Source organism: Microcebus murinus, chromosome 2 (genome assembly GCF_040939455.1).
Source record: "Microcebus murinus isolate Inina chromosome 2, M.murinus_Inina_mat1.0, whole genome shotgun sequence".
In the NCBI taxonomy this organism is placed as follows: domain Eukaryota; kingdom Metazoa; phylum Chordata; class Mammalia; order Primates; family Cheirogaleidae; genus Microcebus; species Microcebus murinus.
This window is the reverse complement of record NC_134105.1, coordinates 79,802,145-79,821,520: the sequence shown is the minus strand read 5'-3', so window position 1 is coordinate 79,821,520 and position 19,376 is coordinate 79,802,145. Positions and strand designations below refer to the sequence as shown.

General features: G+C 36.4%; 1 protein-coding gene across 2 annotated transcripts in view; it reads left to right on the top strand.

Moving 5' to 3' along the window:
* Positions 1–19,376, top strand: part of PLPPR5 (phospholipid phosphatase related 5) — a 114,466-nt gene that overhangs the window by 72,939 nt on the left and 22,151 nt on the right. Inside the window, exons 4-5 of one of the 2 annotated variants that reach the window (XM_012769934.2) lie at positions 10,680–10,856; positions 15,916–16,035. In XM_012769934.2, the coding sequence (XP_012625388.2) occupies positions 10,680–10,856; positions 15,916–16,035 (297 nt within the window). Of the gene's footprint in view, positions 1–10,679; positions 10,857–15,915; positions 16,051–19,376 lie in introns of both variants that reach the window. The other variant, XM_012769933.2, reaches the window with a different exon arrangement.

Here is a 19,376-nt window from a genome sequence, read left to right as displayed (position 1 = left end):
TGAGACTTTGTGTAGTGTGTGTGTATGTGTGTAGGGGTGCCTATGCCTTGTGCCACACATTTCGTTTCCTCATTGCCATACTATATTTATCTTTTTAAGGTATGATATGAGTTTTTTTCTCGTGTTATATAATTTAAGACTATATCTCAAGATCTGGAATCCAGCTCTTAATATTTAATTTTTTCTAAGTCTGTATGATATATAGATGCATTATATATAGTGTAGATCACACTGAAATCTTACAAGGTCTTCCCAGAAAGTATCCAGCCATGTAATTTGAAAAATAGAGACATTTATTGAAGAAGATACAAGGTACAAGAGACATAGGACATAGAACAATGATGCCTCACCTTCAAAGTAGGCACGTTGGGACCTCACACAATTCTCCCAGCATCTCTTCGACTGTTCAAAACACTCTGCAAAATTCTTTGTGGAATTGCCATCAGCTGCCTCATTGTATTTTCCTGAACCTCATCGACATTCTGAAATTTCTTCCCTTTCAAAGGTGATTTTAGTTTTCGGAAAAGCCAGAAGTCACAGGGTGCCAAATGTGGGCTATAGGGGGGCCAAGCCATCTGGGTGATTTGATGTTTCACCAAAACATTCTGCATGAGCTGTGATGCATGGGTAAGCATGTTGTCGTGATGAAACTGCCAATCACTAGTTGCCCGTAGCTGCGACCTTTTTTTGTCACATTGCATCTCTCAGCCTCTCATCCCAAGAACGTTGAGGTAGTACTCCTTATTAATTGTTTGGCCTGGAGGAGTTTACTCATGATGGACAACACCTTCCCAGTCAAAAAACACAGTTAGCATGGTCTTGATCTTGCTGCAACTTTGCCGCGCCTTCTTCGGGAGTGGAGAACCTGGCAACTTCCATTGGCACGACTGGGCCTTCGTCTCCAGATGATAGCCATAGACCCACGATTCATCTCTGACTGTGACCTTCTTGAGGAAATCTGGTTCATTGGTAGTGGTTTGAAGCAAGTCATTAGCAAATGCAGCACAATGTCCCTTCTGCTTTGGTAGCAGAAGCCACAGAACACATTTTGCCGGGACATGTTTCATGCCAAGATCTTGCATCAAAATCTTGGACACAGTAGCTTTAGGAATCCCCAGATCAGATTCTAGTTATTGCACTGTCAGTCACTGATCTTTGTTGATTGTGGCCCATACACGTGCAACATTCTCAGGTGTTCCGAGTGTTGCAGGCGAAGCCTTCCAGAACATGGATCACTTTCAACAGATTCTCGAACCATCTTTGAAGCATTTGTGCCACACTTTCATTTGTGCTGCACTCATTGCATCATCCCTGAATGCCTTCTGAATCATCCAAATAGTTTCTGCAGAGGAATGTTCAAGCTTAATGTAAAATTCGATGCAGATTCATTGCTCTACTCAGTCATTTTGAATGCAATGACCACACAGTACACGTGCGCACTCCACGGTGTCTAGCGCCCCACTGACTGGCACAGTGAAGGCGTCATTGTTCACACATGCGCCGTCCTGTCCACTCTCCTTGGCGGCCAGGTTACATCAATGTCGCGCAAACCGTTCTCCTTATATTATTATTAACAATGGCTGGATACTTTCTGGACAGACCTCATATGTAGATTATCATGTCATCATTAATTAGAGTTTCTTTCCTTAACTGAAGAAAGTCTGAGAAATAATTTGAGTCCTAGAGATTTAACTGCCAATTCAAACATTTTTAAGGATTAATCAGAGATACTAATGCTTTCACTGTTTCACCAGTAATTTCTTGTCCCTGACATTAAACTTAAATTTTTTATTGGCATATTTTAATAGCTTTGCAGGTTCTACATTCTTCACTTGCCTTTAAGGTAAACCAAGTATGATCCTTCAATTAACTTAACAGTCTAGTGCATATTTTTGTAGTATTGAAAGATTTTCAGAATAGTCTTTTACATAGTTCCTTATTTGCTAGTCAGCAAATTTTAAATCTTAAAGATGATGGAATTATTAAAATTATAGCAATCAAATATCTTGTGCCTGCAGGTAACTCCTCACAAGTTATGTAGCTTTTTTTTCTTTGATTCAGAACCAGAAATAGGATAACAGCTTATCTTTATGTAAATATCATCTTCATTTGTATCTGATATCTGGAAACAAATGTTAAATGGCCAGTCTATGTGGTTCTTGATTTCATAGATGACCATGGCAAATAAAAGTGTTTTCATTCTTCTTGCTGATGGATGAAGTGCCAAGTGTCCATTATATTTATTGGTGGAGGGGAGTGTCATACTGGAGATACACAGTCTCCGTGTGAAATCAGCCCAGGCTACACTTTAGGGGTTAGGTAGATGTGTCAGGGATGAAGGAGCTGTTATTCACAGCCAAGCCATCAATCGGCCTTTGTGCCGAGGGCAGCTGAGTTACTGAGCATATTCAGATCTTAACTGCATGTACCAGCTGGTCCCGAACACTGAGGTTGTTGTGACTTACATCACATTTGTGACTCGTTAGTGTTGCCCATTCAAGGACATCAACTACAGGATAAATTCTATGTTCCTAATGATGTAATCTTTTGTTAGGTGCCCATCAAGGATATTGTAAAGAAAATGGAAGTTCACTGTTGATTTTCAAATACGGTCAGGACCTTTATCCCCATGCCGGTCAGTTAGGCAATTAAATTGATTATTTCTCCCAGCAAATGTGTAGTTTTCATTTAAATATATCATTTCAATCCTTTTAGTTTATTCTAGTTGCGAAGTAAACACAAATCTTCAAGATGCCATGTGACGATACTAAAATTTGTGCTTCTTACGGGATTACTGTTCTAAATCTTACGAACGAACATTGTCATTTAATTTTTAAAATGATATAGCTAGGACTCAGATAAGTTTAGTAATTTGTCTAAGGTAATGGAGCTAATCGGTGGTAGACTGACCTTTTAACCCAGATTATTAAACTCCTAAAGCTGAGCTTTTCCTCTAGGTTTATCCTGAGTTAATACAGAATCTCCCAGTAAATTTAGATTAGTAAATAAAGGGTATTAATAAATATAAAGCAATTTGTTAGCTTTGATGAAGTAAATTTTGTAAAAGATTGCTGTTATGATAATTAGAACTTGAAAATAATTGACTAAATGTGATACTCAGAAAACTTAAAGTATTTCCACACCAATATAGTTTTATTGCATATGTGCTATTTCAAATGGTAATATGTTAATAAATATAAAAGATGGATATAGATAAAAAGATAATTGTTGTCTAAGAAAGCACAGGTGGCCTAAAAAATGGTTTTAGGTTTAGCCCCCATTCCAACCAACATAGTAAATAAAAATAGTGAAGTAGTGATAAATGCTAAAATGGATATATTCTTTTTGGAATATTCACTGATCACTTTTCATACCCCTTTGAATTATGATACTCTTGTCTATGTCAGCATTGTCCAATAGAGATATAAAGTGAACCATATATATGATTTTTAATTTTCTAATAGTCACATTTTTAAAAAGTAAAAAAGAAGAGGTGGTATTAATTCTTAAAATATATTTTATTTAACCTGGTATATCTAATATATTACCATTTCCACATTTGTCAATATAAAAATGAGTAGTAATAAGGTCTACATTCCTTTTTTTCAAAGTGTTCTAAATCCAGTGTAAATTTGACACTTGCAATACATTTCAATTTAGACACTAAATTTTCATCTGAAATACTTGATCCGTATTTGAATTTCATAAAATTTACAGTGTAAAAAGTAAATGTGCAAACTCAAAATTTATTCCAAGCATATTTTAAAGTTTTTTAATAAACTAATGAAGTGCCAGTTTTGAAATGTTTAATTAAAATCAAACAGAAATAAAAATTTAGGACTATTAATATAATTGCTCTTGCCACATTTCCAGTGCTCAGTAGCTACGCTAGCTAGTGGCTGCCATATTAGATTCAGTGCCTCAGAGAACAGAAGGCCTCAAGAGAAGAAAAAGAAGACAGTGTTTACCGTCAATAGTAAAATGAAGCTAGCTCTGTCAAGAGAAGAATATGAATTTCTAAATCTCAAAGCTATTTTTCCATACCAAAAGCAAAATTTGAAGACCTGCGTATTTGATTATAAGCCAATAAGAGAACGCAAGATGAAATGGCTGGTACCCACCAACCTAGGGGAGGGGAAGGGAGTCCTCCCTGGCCTGGGCAGTGAGAGATTGGAGGAGAGGGAAGGACAGAATGGCAGATGTGCACATGTGGATTAGCATCCTTAGGTTAGAAACTCTGAGAAGGAAGTTGGTCACTGGATAACAGAAACTCCAGAGGCATTGTAGAAATAACAGAAAGCAGAAGGACACCTCCTAAAACTGGGAGAGCTCCTCTCAGTGTGCCTCTGTAGCAGGTATCAGGCAACAGAGACGATAGCTGCCGTGAGAGCCCGAGGACCCTGCAGCAGAGCTTGAGAGGGCAGTCAGCTGCCAGGAGCCAGAAGGAGGATGTGCTGGAGACGATAGAATCTTTATAGTCTTTGAGTCTAGATGGACCCAGTCAGCATGGGGCCACAAGGACTTTAGTATTGGTTGTTAGCAGGGCACCAGTGATGCAGTGGGACACGCACATGGTAGTGGTGGCCAGCGAGGGCTGGTGGGTTGCCTTCCCATAGTGGCTATGAGGTCTGCAGGTCTCCCCAGTGTTTTTTTATTTTCCGCCAGAGAAGGGAGCGGTGAGAAACTGAGAGCAATTGTGCCTCTATTCAGAATTCCTCCCTTGCCCATCTTGTTCCTGCTCATTGTAAGATGGGTGCTCATGATGAAGTTTAGGTCAGTTGTGCAAACTAGAGTAGCTACAGGTTTTACATAGTCTAGACCACAGTACTGTATTTAAAATTTGTGACTTCACTATACTGCCATTTATTGCACCACCACTACCATGACTTCCAACTCCCATGACAGCCCTGAAAGGTTTGAATTATGTGAACACCAATCTGTCTGGTACAGTTCACCATTGCATCACAGTTCTGTTATATACCCCTGACACCTTTATTTTACTATTTGGCAAATTTATGAATGTGAATAAAAATATCAAGTGTGGGCACAATAATTAGACTTTCAGGACACTGCACAGTTGGCTTAACAAATGAACCCCTGAATTTTTTTTATTTTTTTGTCCAAAAAATTTTTGGACAAAAATGTCACTGTACCAATTTGTAAAACAATCTCTAGTGGAGTGTCATGAGGTTCTGTCCTTGTTGCTATCTTGTTATTGGCGATCTGTCTGGAGCTGACTAGTTACAGGCTGGAAGTGAGAATACTAGTATGATAAATGCTAATATAAAAGTTCAGAATAGTCTTGACAGGGTGGGATATTATTTTGAAAACAGTAAGAAACTTCTTTTATTTTTGAGAATGATTTTAAGGGTCCAGGCTAAGGGGAACTTGAAAGGGCATCAGTTCCTGTGAGGAAGTCATGCAGGATTTAGTAGACCACAAACAATATGACCAATAATGTCAAGAGGTTATTTAAAAAACCAACAAACCTAGTACTTTATTAGATTGTATTAACTAAAGTTGTCAAAACTCAGAAATGAGTTTAAAGATAATCTGATCCTAAACTGACTATGAGATATGGATCAATGAGGAAGACTATAGGGTGCAATCCAGGAAAGTCAACAGCTGCACTGAAGATATGTGCCCCAATGGGTTGAATTTTGGGAGAAGGACTAACAAATGTCAAAAGCACTAGTGTCCAAGCTACTGAGGGATCTGACCACTAAGTCATTCCCATACTGATGGATGGAATTGAGGCCATCTAGTCTGTAGGAAAGAAGAGGCAAATGGTAAGAGAGTACATAACAATCACCTGCCAATGAATAATTAGTGAACGTCTTAAAATAGAGGATGTAAAGGGGTGGGGGATGACGAAATAACATACAGAAAAAGTGAAAGAAGCATGAAAATGAGAGAAGGAACAAAGTGCTCCAGGTGTTAGGCCAAATGCCCCCGTAAACCTAATGATCTCCACTAGGTCTACTCCATTCGCCAGGCACTGCCCACAGAATCGAGGTCCTGGTCCCGTTGTGTTCTCCAGTCTGGCCTTGACTTGACCCTGGCAGTTACTGAGGATTCACTGTGGACCAAACTTTGTGCTAAATACTTTATCTATACTATGGCACTTAATCCTTACAACACGGTATGTCAGCATTCTAATTGTCACTTAATTTTATACATAGGGAGCACAAGGCTTAGATGTTTGAAAAACTTCTCATGAGTAAGTGGCAGAGCTAGGAATCAAACTAGATCTTTCTGTTTCTAAAGTGGATATTCTAAGCACTATGCCTGTTATCTCATCCTGTGGAATGTTATTACAAAATTCAATATGTTCGTTCATTCACACATTAAACAGGTATTAATTGAGTGTGGTAGTTTTCTATTGACACCATGACAAATTACTACAAACTCAGTGACTTAAGACACAACTTTGTTATCTTAAGAGTTCTGTAGATCAGTCCAACATAGATCTCATTAGGCTAAAATCAAGTTGTCACCCAGCTGCATCCCTTCAGGAGAGTCTAGGGGAAGAATTTATTTCTTGCCTTTTCCAACTTCTAAAGGCTGCCTGCATTCCTTGGTTTGTGTTCCCTTCCTCCATCTTCAAAAGCAGCAACATAGCATCTTCAGATCTCTCACTGGCTATAGCCAGGGAATGTTCTGTACTTTTAGGGACTCCTGTCTTTAGGTAATATATTCGCATGTTTCTAGGACATGGGCATCTTTAGGGGGGTGATATTCTTCCTATCACAAGTGCTTATTCTGTACCAGAGATTGCTCCAGGCAACATGAGGCAGACAACAAGAAAATATGCAAGAGAATTTCCAATACTGATAAGTACTTACAGACAATAAAAGTTGAAGAATTCACTTTTCCTTAAGCATGCCATTTATGCTTTATTCATTCAGTAATTTTTGAATTCTTATTATGTAAAAGGCATTCTATGCATTGCAAATAGAGCACTGAGTTTCTGTTCTAATGGAGAGAACAAACATATGTACATATAAATGGAGACCATGATTTTAGATAGTGACTAGTGCTATGAAGAATATTCTATTCTCTCTCCCTTGTACCTTTGCATTTTTTCTTTATTCATTCTTTTATTTAGTAATTCTAGTCTTTATTGAGTGCTTACTGTGTGTGAGGCACAGTGCTAAACACAGGGCTGACCGTGAAGAACCCAAACTTGGCTTGTCCTCAGTCTAGCAAAGGAAACAACAAAAATAAATAATAAATACATTTTGGCAAGTGTTCTGGGAGAGGACAAGCAGTGCTTTGAGACACAGAGCAGGATAACCTCTGCTGTCACCTATGTCTAGGACACCTTCCCTCACCACTTCCCCTTTGCCTGTGACTCTCATGCTCATCCTTCAGGATCTAGCCTTTGGGGTCTCCTCTTTGCAGAAACCTACCTCAACCTCTGGTGCATAGTAGGTGCTTAACAAACATTTGTGTGTTTTTATTTTTATAATAGTATTTTTAACAAATAGAACATTGCTTTCTCAATTTACCCAAAAGTTGGATATTTATTCTAACAAATGAGTCAATTCACATTACAGGGCATTGTGATTATATTTTAGTAAAGGCAAACAAGTAAACAAAACCCCTTTATATATGTGTTAATAATTGTATATATTTGTATAAGCAAAGAGAAAAGTATAGAAGAAAATACACCAGGCTATTAACAGGGAGCAAATGATCAGCTTTGGCTTTCTGTATATTAGTGCTAATAGGTATTTGCACTAAGATAGAATGGATGAATAAGGACTACTAATAATGGTTAAATAGGTTGTCCTGTAATATGGTGAGCATCCACTGACCTAGAGAACTGAGTAAATATTAATATCATCCTGCCCAAATTACACACCCTTCTGTTTGCATTTTATTTTAGCTACATTTTGACATCTGGTTATCCTAGATGGTTTCATAAGTGAATTAAAAACCAAGAAAGCATAAATAATCAATTCTTGTCCTGTATCCAACTTGCTTAATAGATCATTATGCCATAATTTCCTCTTCTGCAAATGAGAAATAATAGACTTCCTGTAAAGATAACACAATTAGACTGGTTAAAAGGCACTTATATTCATAAAATACTAAAGAGTTGCTGAGTACAAGTGAAAACTCTTTAATTTTTCTCTTGTGAAATGTATGCCAACTGATTATGCTCTAGAAAAAGCTGTGCGTTATAAAGTACTACTGTAATCTGCCTTAAAGTTAAATCTATAACCCTTGAAATTCAGTCACTGTTCACTTTACACTCTGGATCTGGATGTAATGTGTGGATCTGTTGGAAAAAAAGCCAACTTCCAGGCTATTCCTAATATGGAAGCTTCCTCATGAGTTTTCATTGTAACCAGACTGTCTTTGGGCTCCTTATATACCTTGCTTGAGTCATTACTGCAATTGAGGAATCAACTCAAATTCAAGAGAAACTTCAGAAGGTTGTAGCCCAAGGCCACAGGTTAGATGGACATATAGGGGCTGGGCTGTATCTGAGAGGACTTTTGGGGATGAGAGGAAGGCAAATGTTTTCCAAAGCCATATAGATTCTTTAGGAGATTTTGCGCACAAATCACACTTAACACTACTTTCTACTTCTCCCTAATAGCAGAGGATAAATGTAGTCTTACCCCTATGATCCTATGGTGGCCTTCTTTCTCCTAACTTTAATTCCAACCCTCTTGCATTCACTGATACTCAGCCTATGTTCATTGGCCATTTCCTCCAGGCAAGAAATCAATAAAGAAAGAACGAAGGAAGGTTAAGAGGTACCTAAGTGCCTTCCCCTTACTTCCATTTACATCTTTCCCTTCTCAAAAGTGCCATCCCCATCATCAAGTTCACATAGTCTTCATAATAAACTTTATCCTGATTTAATTTTTTCACCTAATGAAGGTAATAATAATGCCTAACTTAAAGAGTTGTTTTACATTGCCTTGAACAGTGATCACTCATTAAATGGTAGCTATAATTAATATTAAAGTATTAATATTATTCACTTATCATCCCACATTTATTTTGTCTTAATGAGAATAGGATATCTTTAGAGTTTTGGCAGATGTGAATAAATGCAAAGGTAAGAAATCATTAACCAACCTTATAGCTGTGTTAAAGAAAATCTCACAAGCAGCCCAAATTTCACTCTCTACTCACGTGTACTCGTCATACAAGGGGAATTGCTCTATTAGCTGCATCACTGGAAACCTGAAATGGAGTGATATCTGCACCTTGTTATTCATGTAGGCAGAGCTCTTTAACACCTTCTCTATGAATGGTAAAAGCATCATTTTCTATTTTTCATCTCCTCTTGTTTCCCTCTCATGTATACTTATCCTTCATAACTGAAATTATTAAGCTCTTCCAAGCACAGGTTTATAATACACAGACCTAGCTCCGAAGGTCATGGGCCACAATGGAGACAATTAAGCTTCTATTTTTCCCCTGGAGTATTAGGCCCTGAGATAGATTGCAAAAGGCTAGAACTTGGCTGGAAAACTTTGTCCAAAAAAAGAAAAGAGAGAAGATAATTACCAAAATGGCTGCTATGGACTAATAATTTGATTTTGGTTTACTGTCTTAAGCAGATATATTGTTTATTTAACTGAGGAAAATAGTCAACTGTATATATGCATTTCTCAGTATTTTTCTGAGTATATTATGTTATGTTATGTTATATTATGTTTTCTGAGTATATTATATTAAGTACCAGATTCTTAACTAACATTAATACCATAAAATCTGATTGTGCGGTCAAAGCCAACTCTTTTATAATTACTCTACTCATGAAATAATAATTGACGCATCCCACTTGCAGTCAACAGATTTGCTGATAGAGTAATACATGGTTTAAATAAGCAACTGAGCTACAGAATAAATCATATGAGGAAGGACCAAGTTTCTCTTGAGGATGGTGACTCATAATCTGGAGGCATTTCTTTCACTGCAACCAGTTGACACTATTTGTTCTTCATTAGCATATGTGAAGATACCAAAAACATAGGTATCTATTCATTGTTTTGTTTTGGTTTTAGTTGACACATTTCTCTTATTGTATTAAGTTTTTGGTTGTACTAATTCTGGCTGATAAAATTTAGTTAAAGTGATTCCACAATTTCATATAACAGCATAAAAGCAAACCTTGGCACTGTATTGAACCTATTCTTTCTTCAAAGTAATATCTATTTGGTAGAAATATACTCCATTTCATTTTTTGTAGCTATATTCACAATTCAGGTTTTATCAAATATGCATTCTCTCAATATGGCATACACAACGGTAAACATTAAAACAGTTCATTAGTTTTCCCCTTCTCACAATATTGTTGAGATTGTTCTAAAATAAAAACTCAGATAAAATAAGAATAGGTACAGTAAAAGTAAAAACAAAAAGGGTCACTTGGAATATTTATACTCAATGTTCCTAGATGATTAATAATGTTACATAAAATTGGCCATTAGTAAGAAATTGCCATATCAAGTAAATAAAGTTAAATAATTGCTATTTTTGAGTTCGACTTTAAGAATTTTCTTCAATAATTCATAAACTATGGTTAATGATTTGAACCATATAGCCATATATAATTCTCTCTCTTTCTCTATGTATACATACATAAAATATGCTATGCATATAAAGGAAATACCTTCATGAAAACTCATATTTTTTATTTAATATTTCAGATGTATATTACCAACACAATCAAAGCCAAAGGAACCAGACTTGCTAAGCCAGTTCTGTGCTTGGGCTTAATGTGTTTGGCCTTTCTTACTGGACTCAACAGAGTAGCAGAATATCGAAATCACTGGTCAGATGTGATAGCAGGCTTTCTGGTTGGAATATCTATAGCAGTATTTCTGGTAAGTACAAAGTTACTTGGATGTGATTAGATTTTTAATTAAATTTGCATAACCACCTATAAGAAAATACAAGTATGCATCACTGTCTAAATGTGGTATATCAAACAATAATATACATATTAAATATATATGCATATATTATCAAACTATTCATTTCTTCCTCTTCTCTTCATATGTTCTGCCTAAAGTCAGGTTGGGGGATGAAAAAAATATAAACATTTTCCTATAAATTGGAACATGGCTGAACACACCCAGTCCTCCCCAGATAGCTTTTGAGATTGGGTTGTTAGGAGATTTTAAAAATTTCCTGAGAGTAGTTGGTGTTCTGGAGTATTTGGAGCATCACAAAGTACCCTAGTGACTCCCTGCCGTCCTTTTCATGAGCCCCCATGTCACAGTACTCTCTAACAGGTAACCTCACCTATGAGATGAGCCACTTCACATCAGGAACTAAAAATTCATCAACAGTTACCAAGACCTTACCATGTCAAATCATATTTTACCAAGTAGTGAAGAGCATACACAGTGACTTCTAATGAAGTAAGCATGCCATCTATACTCTCATTAAATCTCCTAGGAATATTCCCATAGGTTTTGGTTGTTGGAAAATATGTTTTACTCTGACTTTGATGTGCATTGGTCCTCTATAAGTATGGGTATGTAACATTTTGCCTGGAAAAAACGATGTGTAGACTGCAAATCACGACATATTTTTACATCGATGCATTATAATTGAAGAAATGTTTTATTTACATTTTGATTATATCTAAATTGCTACTTGGATGTAATTTTCCTCCCTCAGCCACCTTTTACTGGTTAATATTTGTAACTAGTAAGTAAAAACGTATGCGAACCTTTCCAGCTACCAAATGTTGGAGTACAATTTACGTATTGGGCACTCTAAGTTATTTCCTCTAGAAACTCCTGTAGTAAAGTAGTGATCATGATCTCACCTCTGCACCGCGTCCTGTGTTGCTTTTTGTTCACTGTGTAGTGACTAGGAAATACTTAGCAAATACTTGATGAATGAATGAATGCATGAATGGGTGAATTAAGTACTGTTTAATTTGCTTCCCAGAACCCTTTTGAGGGTTAAGTGAACTCCCACGTGTAGGAAGGGCCTGGTACAGAGAAGGCACTGGGTATCATGGTCCTCACCTTTGATGACTATCTTCAAATCCTTTACACAATTGAGATTTGGCTCAGATAAGTCCTAATTTTTCCAGGAAGTTTCTCTGATTAGCTTGTTCTCTCATTTTCCTGAATTTCTACCACTCTCTCAGTCTTTTCTGTTACCGTATAATACGGAAATATATTCTATTTTAAATGTATCACTCTTATCCCATGTGCATTTCGTTTCAGATAAGAGAGCAGAATCCTCATGCTTAGCAAAATACTAGTTGAACAATAGTTATAGATCGATTAATATTATTTTATTAAAGTCTCTGCTTTAAAACACTTCCAAAAATGGTATATATGACAATGTCAGGCAGAATAGTTCAAGTTTATCAAGCCACCACAATAGCTGGTCATGTATTTAAAATATATATAAAATAATAATAATAGTTATTTGCACTTTACTACATTAACTCATCTTCACAACAGCTCCTTGAGATGTAGTTATTATTGTCCTCATTTTGCAGGAAAAAAACTTAAGGCCTGATTATATTAAGTAGCCTGCCCACGTTCATAAAATGAGTACACGAGAGAGCCCAGGATTAAGATCTAGTCCTGTTTGACCCCAAAGCCCATGCATTTAACCCCATGCAATATGATGTTTCATTTGCCACAAAGGAAGAGAGGAAGTGAACACATGATCAAATGATCAGATTAATTTATTATCCCTTCTGGAAAAAGAAAAATATATGGATAGTGGTGATTTATTAGTATCATCTTAGTAGGATGGTGTTTACAGCCTTGGAAGAGACATGTGTCAATCAAAATATTACTCAGGGTATAATTTCATACTGAGATAAGTGCTTTGATAAAAAGAATTACAGTTTCATATGAGCAAAAAGCAAACAGAAACAAAATAACTGTCTCAGCTAGGAGTTCAGGGAAGGCTTCCATAAGGAAATGATGCTGAGATGAGATAGTGGCCCACTTGGATATGGCATCAGAGATAGCGGGGATGAGGAGGATTTCAAATGGCAGGAAGTGAAAGGGAACAGAAGCGTTTGGAATTGAGACAAGGAAGGCTGCGAAGGTGGGCCAGAGATTCACTTTAATAGAAATGGAAAGCCAAGCTCCAAATGGCTTTAAGGAGATGACATAATTCAATTTACATTTGGAAAGATCATTCTCACATCATTGTAGAAAATAGATCGGAGTGGCCAAGATTGGATTTAGAGGGACAGTTTAGAAAGCTATGCAGGAATCCAGGCAAGAGGTAGTGGTGTTGGCTGCTTAGTCCCTGGAGTTAGTGGTGGAGATAGAATGGAGCAGATATGAGAAATCAAAATATCTAGAGATCAAGATAGTTAGAAAGTAAAATTGAGCAGATTCAGTTATTGGCCAAGTATAAGAGTCATAAAGGATAAATCCAGCTTTTCAGCCTTGTGAAACTGTATTGGAGTGGAGGCGTGTGTGTGTGTGTGTGTGTGTGTGTGTGTGTGTGTGTGTGTGTGTGGTCGGGAGAGTTGCCTCTCCTTGAGAGGGTCCAGAAAAAGATAGAGGTTTGAAGGGGGGGCAGGGGATGGGCAGATCTTGAGTTTAGTTTTTAATTTTTGTTGAATTCGTCATACCTTTGCCAACCCAGGAAATAAAGTTAACTTAGTGATCTATTGAAATATCTTCACTTTTAATTGAGAAAACTAAGACCCAGAGAACTGTCCAAGAACATATAGACTCAGGAATGCTCAGGATCAAAAACCAGGTTTCCTTGCTTTTTCTTATCAGCATCTTTACTAATAGAAAATCAGTTCCATACCTGTGAATGTTAGCAGACAAGACTTATTAAATATGTAATATGATTCTAAAGAAGTTTTGGCAATTTCTTCCCTATAATAATTTAAATAATAAGAGAAATGAAGAATCATCATTTCGCTAATTGATACTGTTTAGTAAGTATCAACTATGTGTTAAGTGCTTAAGTATTTCACATATGAATTCTCAGCTGCTTCAGTGGTATCATCCTGACCTGTAATTAAGGCAAAGAGATAACTGATCAGCCTTTCAAAGAGTTTTTCAAAGCTAAATAATATAAAACATAATTATACTAATTTCAGAAGCCCATATTAACTCTAGAGGAACTTTTCTTCATCCCATTAGTTCCATATGTCTATGTACATAGTTATTTCATTTCAACGAATTTTACTTCAGAAGAATTACTAGCATTTTTCCATCTGCCCAATTTTCCAATAATTTATAATACCAATGAAAAGGGAAACGTAGGAACATGTGTGTGTGTGTTTCATGGAATAGATGTGAAACTGCTTGACTGTTTCATTGTTGTTATTGTGGCTAAAATTCTTGATTACATCCTTTGTATTCTAGAGCACTGGTCAGTCACCAAAGTACAGCCCACAGACCAAATTTGGCATGCTGCCTATTTTAGAAAGAAAGTTATATGACACATTGACACATTCATTCATTCGTGAACTGCCAATGGCTGCTTTTGCACCAAAGGGAAGAGTTGAGTAGTTATTGCAGAGAGTATAAGCCTGCAAAGCCAATAATATTTACTATCTTCCCTTCACAGACAAAATTTGCTGACCCTATTTCTAGGGCAATCAGTATCTATTAGTCTTTTGTGGGGTCATGAAGCTGGCAACATTATTTACTAGTAGGTTTATCATGTATTCATCGCCAAGCCCTTACCATTCCTTACTTTAAAGATTTTGGTGGCAGTGGTGAAGTTGAGGTATCTAGTTATCATCAGGCTTTGACCTATGCTTGCAGTCTCTAATTCTTCTGGGAAGTGGAAGGAGAAGTAGGTAACAATTTGCAAGGAAATATTTTCCTGACATAGAGTCTCATAGTATGTGTTATTATTTTGAAGATTTTAAAATTCATTTAAAAACCAGAGAGTAACCAAGATCTAACTGGCCTTTGAAGATATTCAGTAATGAGTCCTACTAAAGAAAAAGATTTCTAATGGAGCATTTGTGACAGTGTGCAATGTGAATATACAGTTGTATATTAAATGCTTTTTAGTGAAATGAATGTTAGGTTGTAACTGTAAGGTCTGTATTTCAATTTATAATATAATATAAAACCCAGAAAAAGAAAATTCAAGAATACCTTACCAGTTAATATAGAAAATAATTTTCTTGGTTTGTTTAACTCATTATTTCTTAAAATATGACCCACTTGCATCAGAACCTTCTGAAATGCATTTTCATTCTTTATTTACTAAATCAGAATCCTTAGGGGACTGTTTAGGAGTGTGCATTTCTTAACAACGCTGGAACTTTATTTTTATGCATACCAAAGTGTGAGAATCTCTGGTTTAGTTCAAATTCTGTCACTTATGGGATATAATCAATTGAAACAAGGGTCAATTTCTTTTATGTAAAAGGTCTTCTATTTCAGTAGTAACCCCAGAAAGCTATTGTTGAAATGCCGAGTATATATAGGACACAATAATAGATGATAAACTAGGTTAATTAAAGGGATGCTACTAAATTAGAGATTGCCAATTGTAGAAGGTTTATTATGAATGTAATGATATTGAAGCAATGGAAAATAATTATCATTTAAATTAAGTTGTAGGTTAGCCACATTAGGGAAAGGTTAGCTGGCTATGAATTTTTATAAGGTTATGATGTCATTTTTGTATAGATTTGAGCATTGACTGTAATGTAATGAAAATTTTAGAATAATAAAATTGTCATTAATTGAGCTACATATTATTTGATGCATTTTCTTGAACATAACTGCATTGGAGTAGCTATTAAAATTTACACAAGATAAACTTGGATATAAATTTATGTAAGTAATATGTAAATAATTTTAATACTTTATTACATGTTTATATCTATTAAGCTCCTCAAAAGGGTGATGGTAGTCACAGGGAGCACAGTTTCGATTTAACTGTAATTGTTTTCTAAAATTTTAGGTCGTATGCGTGGTAAACAATTTCAAAGGAAGACAACCAGAAAATGAGCACATACACATGGATAATCTGGCACAGATGCCAATGGTCAGCATCCCTCGAGTAGAAAGTCCTTTGGAAAAGGTAACATCTGTACAGGTGATTCATAGTTTAAATCCTAAAACGTGATTATCTAGAGCAAGTGAATAATTATTCTTATGTTCATATATGGAGAGTGCCTGCACAGTTTTTGTTGATTTACTTAACCCCCAAATTCTAATGTGATATTTAGCAAGAATTTAGTCACTGAAAGGATCACCTTAGGAAAATGCATATCACATTTACAGTATCTCTTTGTATCCCTCATTTGAAAGCTGAGCACGTATACAAAGAATCCATTTAGTACTTTGTCATAGATTCTAAATAAAGAACATTGTGCACTGGTCATGCATGTAAGTAAAATAATAAGGTAGTTTTACTTGAGAATATATACATTTTTCACAAAATATATTCCATTTCTTCCATGCTCCATTTCTATGAGAAAGTACTAGGTCCTAGTACAATGCCTGGCACACAATCAGGGCTCAAGAAATAGTTGTTGAATCTCGATGTACAAAGTCCTGACAGCAGGAGAACACCAGCTGTGCTCTCCTAGTCAGGGAGGTACTGAGGGTCAGGCTGGGACGAATGCAGCCAGACCAGGTGGCGCTTTGACCAGCAGGTTGAGGCCTCACTGAGCATGACAGTGAGCACAGAAACCTGACAAAAACTTTTCTAGAGACTTTTGTGAACCAGTTAGGATATTTGCTAAATGTCGATGCAGTTATGTGAATTGTAACTAGTTAAATGACCGCTCAGAAGGTCATTACTAGAGATTCTCCTCAGGCTTGTTCATTTCCACATTTTGATCAATATCTTAGATGAACGGTTCAGTTTCATGCTAATCGGGTGTTCACATGGTGTGAAGTTGTGAGAGATAATGCATTGGATAAAGAATAAAAATTCTTGAGAGACTGCAATAAGAAACAATAATTAACTAGAAATAAAGGAAATGTGTCATATTTGGATTATAGCTCTGGTCAAACGAACTTGGAATACTGTGTACTGACCTCGACAATACAGTTTTAAAATGGGCTTTGATGGAATAGCCGGCACTCAGTAAATATTTGTTAAATGAGTGAATGGATGTATCTAGACTCAATGTCATACATTAGGAGGGACTTTTGGAGGAACAAAACAAATGATTAGTGTAGCAAAAAAGAAAACTCAGGAAAGAAGCAATAGCTTCCCACAAGTATCTGAAAGACTATTATATGACAGAGATGTGTTCTGGAGAGTGTCAGAGATCACAATTACAACAAAAGAAGGAAAATGAATATAAGAAGATAAATAATGACTAGAAAGAAGAAAAAAAACTTTCTGAAAATAGAATGGCAGCCTTAAGAGAGATGAAATTTCCTTTTACTATAGAGATTCCAGAATAGCTAAATAATCACTTATCCATGATACTTTGGAGGAAATTCGAGCATTCAGGTAAGGATAGATAATAGATAGATAGATATAGTACTAAATAATAATAATTATACAAATATTAATAGTGGCTACCATTTAATGATCATCAGTATATGTCAAGTACTGTGTTGATGGTTTATATCAATTCCTTCAAAACATATCTATGCTCTATAATTTCAATCCTCACAGAAATTTTTAAAGCTGGATCTCATTATAGTGGCAACAACTGCTAATAGTCCACCAGTATTCCTTCTTGCCTTCTTCACTGTAGTAATTGAATCCCCCAATTTTAGCTACACCTATGACTACCCAGCTACAGTCAGTATTTCCCAGCTTGCCTTGCATTTTGGTGTAACTATGTGGCCAAGAAGGGAAGTGTAACCTCTGGTTTATCTCTTTGAAGACTCTTGCCCTGGATATTCTCTACCCTTTCTCACCAAATGGAAAAAGTACTGACTGGAGCAACCTTTGTAAGATGACTGATCTACTCTGCCAGCCTGGGTCTCTGGATGAGCTCATGGAACAGAGTCCATATACCCGCCTTAGAGGGTTCTAACAAAGAAATGAGCTACTTTCTCCTCTAAGCCATTGAATTGTTTTAATTTCTCTTCTATAGTAGCTTAGCTGATGTCCTATTACAATGAATGTCTCCATTTTACAGTTATGAAAACTGGACTTCCAAATGGTTAAGTAATTTACAAAAGTACACATTGTTGATAAGCAGCAGAGAAAAAATATGCAATATAATGCTTGAGATTCATACCTATATGAGAAATACATGTTTTAAAAACTGAATAATAGGCCGGGTGTGGTGGCTCATGCCTGTAATCCTAGCACTCTTGGAGGCCGAGGTGGGCAGATCGTTTGAGCTCAGGAGTTCAAGACCAGCCTGAGCAAGAGCAAGGCCCCGTCTCTACCAAAAAATAGAAAAAAATTAGATGGACATGGTGGCGCATGCCTGTAGTCCCAGCTACTTGGGAAGATGAGGCAGGAGGATTGCCTGAGCTCAGGAGTTTGAAGTTGCTGTGAGCTGGGCTGACGCCACGGCACTCTAGCCTGGGCAATAGAATGAGACTCTGTCCCCCCAAAAATAAATAAATAAAATAAAAACTGAATAATATGTATAAAATTAGATCATGTTTAACTTAATAAATAAGGATAGAAAGCAGTGGAATTTAGAAAGAGATCTGAAACATTTTGAAACATATAGTCAGGATAACAGTTTTTTTCTCTTATATACCTCTGATATTAACTTTAATAATAATCACAATCTTCTGCTTTTTAACATATTTATTTGCATGAGCATTCTTTAGTAGCTTCCTAGTATTACCTAATATTCTTATATACCATTACAGCATTCTATATATTAGATGATTTCAAAATTCCTATTGTTGATTTTATGCTAATAGCTCATTTTTATTCCCAGTGTTAACGTAGTAGATGGTAAATGCAGAAATATTCTACTGGAATCTATAAATTGCTGGAGTTGAGTGTTTCTTAAGTTCTTTATTAATATTTTTTTGTTTGTTTGTCAAACTCTTATGCTTTGCTTTCACTCTGTAGTTAGGGAATGCAGATGGTGAGAACCTGATTCCATTCTCCCCTTACTCACCAAGGTGCTCTGGCACCACACCCTGCTGGGCTCCAGCTTCCTCTTCTGTCTTTCCATTTCTGTTCCCTGGCAGCGCATGCTGTTTGCCCTGAACTCACGCAAACCACAGGAAGATGGGGGCCAGGTGCTGGGATGCATCTCAGCCTTCCTGTTGGAACTCTGCTGCTGAGAGATATGCATTGGTGCTCATCAGCCAGAAAGGAAGGCAGGACATCACTTAAGGGAAGCCTATAAGAGCTCTCTCCTTTTCTTTTCACAATAAGGAGTATTTGGAGTAAATACACAGCAGTCCTTGAATATCATCACTTCATCATTTCATTCAACATGTTTCATTCCAACATTGTTGAGAAAAAATACAATT